This window comes from Perognathus longimembris, chromosome 12 (assembly GCF_023159225.1).
Source record: "Perognathus longimembris pacificus isolate PPM17 chromosome 12, ASM2315922v1, whole genome shotgun sequence".
Lineage (NCBI taxonomy): Eukaryota > Metazoa > Chordata > Mammalia > Rodentia > Heteromyidae > Perognathus > Perognathus longimembris.
Genome location: NC_063172.1, coordinates 42,989,350 through 42,998,531, shown reverse-complemented (window position 1 = coordinate 42,998,531; position 9,182 = coordinate 42,989,350). Strand labels below are relative to the sequence as shown.

Here is a 9,182-nt window from a genome sequence, read left to right as displayed (position 1 = left end):
GTTCCTTCTTTATTATTTCCTTAGCAGGTAAACTTTTTTCTTCTTCTTCTTTTTTTTTTTTTTTGCCAATCATGGGGCTTAAACTCAGAGCCTTGAGCTCTCACTTGGGATCTTTTTTTTTTGCTTCTGGCTAGCCATCTATCACTTGAGCCAAACCGCTAGCCTAGCTATTTTTGCTATTTAATTGAAGATGGAATATCATAGACCTTTTCTGCCTGTGTGGCTGCCAAACAAGGATCATCAGATCTCAGCCTCTAGCTACTCTATCCTGAGTAACTAGGATTACAGGTGTGAACCACCCGTATCTGGCTTATCAGGGAATTTTTTTAAAAAAAGTAGAACTAGAAATTTTCTTTATTCCTAAATCTTCTTACCATTCCCATTTTCATTAGTCCATATGATCTTTCCTGTTGTCATGGAAAGTGAAGCAAACCCAAGCTTTGAGTAGAGGGACTTGGAAAGTTCATTTAGTTATTTAAAAAAAAAATCCAAGAAAATAAATGAAGAATGTGAGATTTTTAAGGATGGAATAAATTATCCCACAAAGAGAAGTCAAACTTGTATCAGATATTTGAATCACTCTGGAATGTGTATAATTGTTAAAAACAAACATTTAGCTTTGTGGCTTCTTACATTCAGAAGCATGCTTCCTTTGCACCTTTGTAACACACAGCTATCAATTCCTGACTTTCAAGCCAATAATAATTGAAAGCATTATAAAGTAATTATTCTATATACCACATAAAACTGATATTATATGTTCTCTTCCCAAATTAAATCTGAGATATTTGTTTTCTTTCAGGAAAAAATAACACTTTCTTTCCACAGATACTCTGTTGGTCTAGTTTCCTATTTTTCTCTATTCTTGAAACAGTAAGAAAACAGGTATCAGTTTAGGGTTTCTGTTTCCTTCGCGGTTCAAATCTCAAAGAGGACTGTGCTGAGAAACTAGAATGCATACTTAGTAAGAAAAACAAAACAAGAAAAAGTAAACATAATAAATGACTTTAAAAATTCTGAAGTGGATGTTGTATTCAAGGCCAGCCTAAAATATATAGACAGACCTAAACAAACAAATAACAACAATAACAACAAAAAAGATGATGGCAGCTCAACAATATTCAGAAGGTGTAGCCTTCCAAGATCCTGTTCTCATGACCTATAGAACAGGGAATATGTATGCTAAATCTTAAGAAAACTTTTATTCCAGAATGTGTTTTGCTTTCTCTTAATTCCTACAAATTTTTTCAGTAAGTATTTGGATTCTGAAACATCATTTCCTTTTTTTTTTTTTTTTTTTTTTTTTTTTGGCCAGTCCTGGGTCTTGGACTGAGGGCCTGAGCACTGTCCCTGGCTTCTTTTTGCTCAAGGCTGGCACTCTGCCACTTGAGCCACAGCGCCACCTCTGGCCATTTTCTGTATATGTGGTGCTGGGAAATTGAACCCAGGGCTTCATGCATACGAGGCAAGCACTCTTGCTACTAGGCCATATTCCCAGCCCCATCATTTCCTTTTTAATCTCTTCTTTTCTTCTTTTTTTCTAGAAGTTTTTTTTTCTCATATCACCTGATTCCAATTTAAACTCTTTCAGTCCCAAAGTTACAGGAAATAAATTCTGTGTCCAAAAAACCATTTCAATTCCAAGGCAATCCTCATTGTCTGGAAAGGATTCCCACATCTCCCAGTTGTGGGCCATTTGCAATCATGAAGAAGAACAACAATATAATCTAAAATAAAAAACTTTTGAGTGTAACTAAATAAATGTGTCAATGCTAACATCTTCAAAGGCAAGGCATGTGCCAAAGTGTTTAAGGCCTTCTACTCAGAAGGATGTGACTTGCACAACTGCATCTTGCATCATCCCTGTGACTTGCAAGACAGTTGTTGGTAAGAGTGGCAGATGGTGCTCGGGATTGCGGAAGTTCGCTCGGAGGGTCGCAGGGGCCGGCGGAGTGGTCGGGGATTTACAAGTTTCCCCCCCTCCCCACCTCCCGGAACGGAGGCCGCGCGGCTCGAGCCCTAGCGCCACGAGTCCGTCTCCTGAGGGGTGAGGCCGTCACCCTGGGTGCGATTGGGCGCCGCAGCCTTTGGCTCCCTCCGTCCCTGGCTCGTCCCCGAGGAACCGCCTCAGCTCCACCATGGCTTCCTCCGGTCCCAACCTCCAGAAAGCCATAGATCTTGCTAACAAAGCGGCACAGGAAGACAAAGCTGGCAACTATGAGGAGGCCCTGCAACTATATCAGCATGCTGTGCAGTATTTTCTCCATGTTATTAAATATGAAGCACAAGGTGATAAAGCCAAACAGAGTATCAGGGCCAAGTGTACGGAGTATCTTGATAGGGCAGAAAAACTGAAAGAGTACCTGAAGAAAAAGGAGAAAAAGCCACAGAAGCCAGTGAAAGAGGGACATCCAAGTCCAGCTGATGAGAAAGGGAATGACAGTGATGGGGAAGGAGAATCTGATGATCCTGAAAAAAAGAAACTACAGAATCAACTTCAAGGTGCCATTGTTATAGAGAAACCAAATGTGAAGTGGAGTGATGTGGCTGGACTTGAAGGAGCCAAAGAAGCACTCAAAGAGGCTGTGATTCTGCCTATTAAGTTTCCTCATCTTTTTACAGGCAAGAGGACACCTTGGAGAGGAATCCTATTGTTTGGGCCACCTGGGACAGGAAAATCCTATTTAGCCAAAGCTGTAGCGACAGAAGCAAATAATTCAACATTCTTTTCAATATCTTCTTCTGACCTTGTTTCTAAGTGGTTGGGGGAAAGTGAAAAGTTGGTTAAGAACTTATTCCAGCTTGCAAGAGAGAACAAGCCTTCCATCATCTTCATTGATGAAATTGATTCTCTGTGTGGCTCCCGGAGTGAAAATGAAAGTGAGGCTGCACGGAGAATTAAGACTGAGTTCCTCGTCCAGATGCAAGGGGTTGGTGTGGACAACGATGGAATTTTGGTTCTGGGAGCCACAAATATACCCTGGGTTCTGGATTCTGCCATTAGACGAAGATTTGAGAAGCGAATTTATATTCCTTTGCCTGAAGCCCATGACCGAGCAGCAATGTTTAAACTGCACTTGGGCAGCACTCAGAATAGTCTAAAGGAAGCCGACTTCCAAGAACTTGGGAAGAAAACGGATGGCTATTCCGGAGCAGATATAAGCGTCATTGTGCGAGATGCACTTATGCAGCCTGTTAGGAAAGTTCAGTCGGCCACTCATTTCAAAAAGGTTCGAGGACCTTCCCAAGCTGACCCTAACATCACCGTAGATGATTTGCTGACACCCTGTTCTCCAGGGGACCCCGGAGCCATTGAAATGACGTGGATGGATGTCCCTGGAGATAAGCTTCTAGAGCCAGTTGTTTCCATGTGGGATATGTTGCGGTCACTGTCAAACACAAAACCCACCGTCAATGAACACGACTTGTTGAAATTAAAGAAGTTTACAGAAGATTTTGGCCAGGAAGGTTGAACCAAAGATAGCAGAGAAGATGTTTACCCTATCTTTCTTTCTTTCATGGATTTTTTTTTCTTTTTGCCTTTCTGGGCTGGCATTGACTTTATTTCCAGTGAAACACTTAGCACAGGATACAGACATCTCACTTCAGAGTTCCTTTGTACTTTCATCCATTACCTGTTAAATGCTTCCATAGACAAAGATGGTACAATAGTGGGTTACAAGGAAATAAGCAATATGTGAATGGCATAAAAAATAGAATTACCCAGAAAAAAGAGTATTAAACATTGACAAATATTTACCATTCTTATGAGTGATGATCTCTGCCAAGAGCATTTATCTTTTTTTTTTTTACTAAGATGAAATAGGGCTTTATATTTTGAAAAAAAACTTCTTAAACACTCTTATCAACATGAAGTTTATTTACTTTATTAAAAATGAAAAAAAGATAGAATCTTTACTCAGGGATAGGCAATAAAACAATACAGAGCACTGTGGTTGGTATTGGGGAGATTTTGAATTGTGTTACAGCCAGTGCTCTTACTAACTTTTTAACAGGTTGTTGTCTTCTTTTGTTTTCCTGTGGAGATTTAATTCTTTTAAAGGTAGCAAGCTTTTATAATTACCTTTCACTGTGCAATCTCAAGAGAAAGACTTTCTAAATTAGGTGTTGAATTTACCTTGAAGATGAAAATTGTCTAGTTCAGTGTCTTTTGTAGCAAGATTGACCAAAACAGGTGGAAAATAAGTATGAATTTTTTTAATAACTGTCATGGGATACTGTAATGGGAACCTTTGCTAATAAGAAAATGGCCTCCCTTTGGATAATGGGATGTTTTCCAGTGTGTGAAATGGGTGTGTGTATTGTACATATATATGTATATATCATTTTTTAAGATAGAATATAGCAAGGGTCTTGCCTTCCACCTTTTAAGTTCAGGGAATAGTCCTTCCACACACATGTTATCAGTGTGATACTTCATGAGGCTTTAAAAATGAACTTATCTCATTGGATAATAAAACATAAACATGTTATTTTAATGTCTTTAAAATAAATGATCTGAGGATGTGTTACACACGTTAGCATTGACACTAAGTTGTGCCTTGTACATTTGCATTGACTATACATGCAAAGACTAAATTAGTTAGAATAAGGTAGATTCCTTAATTACCATAAAGTTCTACCTTACAAATTCTATACAGTAACTTGCATTTTAAACTATGTTTGCACATTTTACATATTATGCTATATGGTTGCCTTTGGGTTTTCTGTACAGATTGTTGATATTCAATGGAAATCATAGGCCTAAAACATGTTCTTACATGAAGTAAATTGATAATAACCTAAAAAAAAAAAAAGAGTGGCAGATGGTCTAGGATATTTAGATAGAAGTCTAAGACATAGGTCAAGACTAGTTTTGTTTTTGTTGCCAGTCCTGGGGCCTGAGCACTGTCCCTGGCTTCATTTTGCTCAAGGCTAGCACTCTACCTCTTGAGCCACAGCGCCGCTTCCAGCTTTTTTCCCCCCTATATATGTGGTGCTGAGGAATCGAACCCAGGGCTTCATGTATACGAGGTGAGCACTTTTACCACTAGGCCATATTCCCAGCCCCAGTCAAGGCTAGTTTTAAAGAACAGAATATTCAGTGAATGTAGGGAAGTACACTGTAAGCCATTAGACCTGCAACTTTAAAAAGTTTCTAAAATGAATCTCACTAGGGTTTGCTGAAAGGTTGGGGCAGGAACAACATAAAAGATCATTGTGGGGCTGGGATATGGCCTAGTGGTAAAGTGCTTGCCTCATATACATGAAGCCCTGGGTTCGATTCCTCAGCACCACATATATAGAAAAAAGTCAGAAGTGGAGCTGTGGCTCAAGAGGTAGAGTACTAGCATTGAGCAAAAAGAAGCCAGGGACAGTGCTCAGGCCCTGAGTCCACACCCCAAGACTGGCGACAAAAACAAGAACAAACAAACAAAAAGATCATTGTAACTACTTCTAGTAATATCATTAAAAGAACTGTGTCCGATAGCAGTGGAGTTCATCCCCTTTCCTTCTAGGGAATTATATTTTTTCCATTCCATACAGTCTTTACAAATCTCATTAGTTTTTGTCTATTGTTTTATTTATTTGGATGGTACCAGGTTTTAAAGAAAATCTTTTTATTATCTTCAAGTAATTGTACAAAGAAGTTGCCATTCATCAAAGCATGAATACAGTGCCTCTTGATCAACGTCACCCCTTTCAACATTCTCATCCACTCCTCCCAACCCACCCCTTCCCTTGCTTACCTTAATTTTAAGTTATATGTTGGATTTATTTTTTTTTCTTTTTCAAATTCTTATTATCAAACTGATTTACAGAGAGGTTACAGTTTCATACATTAGGCATTGGATACATTTCTTATACTGTTTGTTACCTTGTCCCTCATACCCCCCTCTCCTCCCCCTTTCCCTTTCTCCCCATGAGGTGTTCAGTTCACTTACACCAAACAGATTTGCAAGCATTGCTTTTGTAGTTGTTTGTCTTTTTGTACCCTGTGTCTCTCAATTTTGGTATTCCCTTTCAATTTCCTAGTTCTAATACCAGTATACATGGTTTCCAAAACACTCAGATAAGATTACAGAGATAGTGTAGGTACAACCACAGGAAGGTGATACAAGAACATCATCAATAATAGAAGCTACAGATACACATGGGATGTTGAAAGTAGTTACAACTGTGATATAATAATCGTTTCCATAACATGGAGTTCATTTCACTTAGCATCATCTTATGTATTCATAAGGGTATAGCTATTGGGTTCTTGTGATCCTCTGCTATGACTTATCTAAACCTGCACTAATTATTCCCAATAAGGGAGACCATAGAGTCCATTTTTCTTTGGGTCTGGCTCACTTCACTTAGTATAATTTTTTCCAAGTCCTTCCATTTCCTTACAAATGGAACAATGTCATTCTTTCTGATAGAGGCATAAAATTCCACTGTGTATATGTACCACATTTTCCTGATCCGTTCGTCTACTGAGGGGCATCTGGGTTGGTTCCAGATTCTAGCTATGACAAATTGTGCTGCGATGAACATTGTTGTGCTGGTGGCTTTACTGTGATTTTGTTTGTGATCTTTTGGATAAATACCCAAAAGTGGGGCTGCTGGGTCATAGGGGAGCTCTATATTTAGCTTTCTGAGGAATCTCCATACTGCTTGCCAGAGTGGCTGAACCAGTTTACATTCCTACCAACAATGAAGTAGGGTTCCCTTTTGGCCACATCCCCTCCAACAATTGTTATTGTTAGTTTTCTTGATATATGCCATTCTTACTGGGGTGAGATGGAATCTCAATGTTGTTTTGATTTGCATTTCTTTTATGGCCAGTGATGTAGAGCACTTTTTCATATGTCTCTTGGCCATTCTCATTTCCTCGTCAGAGAAGTCTCTTTGTAAGTCTTTAGCCCACTTGATGAAGGGGGCTATTGGTTCTTTGCGGTTTTGTTTTGGAGGAAGGAAATTTTTTTAGTTCTGCATATATTTTAGATATGAGGCCTTTGTCCATTGAATGGCCGGTAAAGATCTTCTCCCAGTCTGTGGGCTTTCTATTTATCTTGCGAGCTATGTGCTTTGCCTTGCAGAAGCTCTGCAGTTTGATGCAGTCCCATTTGTCCAACCTTTCTTTGATTTGTAGCCTTTCTGGGTCTCTGTTAAGGAAGTTCCGTCCTGTGCCAAGGAGCCCAAGTGTTTCTCCTACTCCTTCCTTTAGTGTTTGCAGGGTGTCTGTTTTGATTTCGAGGTCTTTAATCCATTTGGAATTGATTTTGGTGCAGAGTGATATATAAGGATCTAGTTTTAGTTTGTTGCCTGTGTTGATCCAGTTTTGCCAGCACCATTTGTTAAAGAGGCTATCTTTCTTCCATCTATTGTTTAAGCTCCTTTATCAAAGATTAAGTAGGCGTAGTTCTGTGGCTTCATTGTGGGTCTTCAATTCTGTTCCATTGGTCTTCAGGCCTGTTCCGGTGCCAATACCAAGCTGTTTTTTTATTACTATAGCTTTATAATACAGCTTGAAGTTGGTTATTGTAATTCCTCCAGCACTGTTCTTTCTGCTTAGGATTGTTTTTGCTATTCTAGGTCTTTTATTGTTCCATATGAATTTCTGGATTGCTTCTTCTATTTCATTAAAAAATGGTGTTGGGATATTAATGGGTATTGCATTGAATTTGTAGATAGCCTTTGGCAATATTGCCATTTTGATTATATCAATCCTCCCAATCCAGGAGCATGGGAGGTTTTTCCATTTCCTTAGTTCTGACTTAATTTTGTTTTTCAAGCTTTTAAAGTTCTCATCAAAGAGGTCTTCCACTTCTTTGGTTAAGATTATTCCTAGCTATTTTATGTTTTGGGGGGCTGTTGCAAAAGGAGTTGCTTTCTTGATTTCAGCCTCGGTCTTCAGGTTGTTAGCATAGAGAAAGGCCGTTGATTTTTGAGGATTTATTTTATATCCTGCAACTTTGCCAAAGTTTTGGATCAGCTCTAGTAGCTTGGGGGTAGAGTCTATGGGATTCGTTAGGTATAGGATCATGTCATCTGCGAAGAGAGAAAGTTTAACTTCATCTTTTCCTATTTGCATCCCCTTTATGTTTTCTTCTTGCCTAATTGCTCTGGCTAGGAATTCTAGTACTATGTTGAAGAGCAGAGGAGAGAGTGGACATCCCTGCCTTGTTCCTGATTTTAAAGGGAATGGCTTTAGTTTTTCACCATTTAGAGTTATGCTTACTGTTGGTTTGTCATAAACTGCCTTGATTATATTCAGGAATGTTCCCTGGAATCCCAGTTTTTCCGGGGCTTTTAGCATAAATGGGTGCTGGATTTTATCGAACCCTTTTTCCGCATCCAGAGATAAAACCATGTGGCCCTTTACCTTGCTCCGGTTGATGTGGTGGATTACATTAATTGACTTGCGTATATTAAACCAACTTTGCATCCCTGGGATGAATCCAGTTTGATCGTGGTGTATGATTTTTTTGATGACCTGTTGAAGTCGAATGGCCAGAATTTTGTTGAGAAATTTTGCGTCTATGTTCATCAGGGAAATCGGTCTATAGTCCTCTTTCCGTGATGAGTCCCTGCCTGGTGTTGGTATGAGGGTTATACTGGCTTCATAGACTGTGTCTGGTAGTGGACATTCTCTTTCAATTTCATTGAGGAGTTTGAGAAATATTGGTGTGAGTTCTGTTTTGAAGGCCTTGTAGAATTCTGCAATGAATCCATCTGGACCTGGGCTTTTCTTGGATGGGACATCATTTATTGCCATTTCTATTTCAATACTGGATATAGGTCTGTTTAGAAGGTTTAAATCTTTATGGTTAAGTTTGGGGATATGATTTTTTTCTAGGAAATCATCCATTTCTTCCAAGTTCTCAAATTTGTTGGCATAAAGGTTTGCAAAATAGTCCCTTATTATTTTCTGAATTTCAGTTATTTCTGTGGTGATGTTACCTGTTTCTTCGTTATCTTGTTTATTTGAGTGTGCTGCCTTCATTTTTTGGTCAGGTTTGCCAGGGGTCTTTCTATCTTGTTGATTTTTTTCAAAGAACCAAGTCTTTGATTTGTTGATTCTTTCGATGGTTTTTTTCGTCTCTAATTGATTTAATTCTGATTTGATTTTAATTATTTGCTTCTGTCTATTGACTTGGGGTTTGGCTTGTTCTCTTTCAAGGAAATTAAGG

The 9,182-nt window shown here is 38.9% G+C and overlaps 1 protein-coding gene across 1 annotated transcript; it reads left to right on the top strand.

The window, feature by feature from the left end:
- The first annotated feature begins 1,966 nt into the window (after positions 1-1,966).
- LOC125360813 (vacuolar protein sorting-associated protein 4B-like) lies at positions 1,967-3,682 on the top strand. The gene has a single exon (XM_048358930.1). It carries the CDS (start codon positions 2,139-2,141, stop codon positions 3,471-3,473), a length of 1,335 nt encoding a protein of 444 aa, XP_048214887.1. The 5' UTR covers positions 1,967-2,138; the 3' UTR covers positions 3,474-3,682.
- The last annotated feature ends 5,500 nt before the right edge of the window (positions 3,683-9,182 follow it).

Bases quoted from the DNA above. Each gene is read 5' to 3' on its own strand.
- LOC125360813 (XM_048358930.1), top strand. From the start codon at position 2,139: ATGGCTTCCTCCGGTCCCAACCTCCAGAAAGCCATAGATCTTGCTAAC.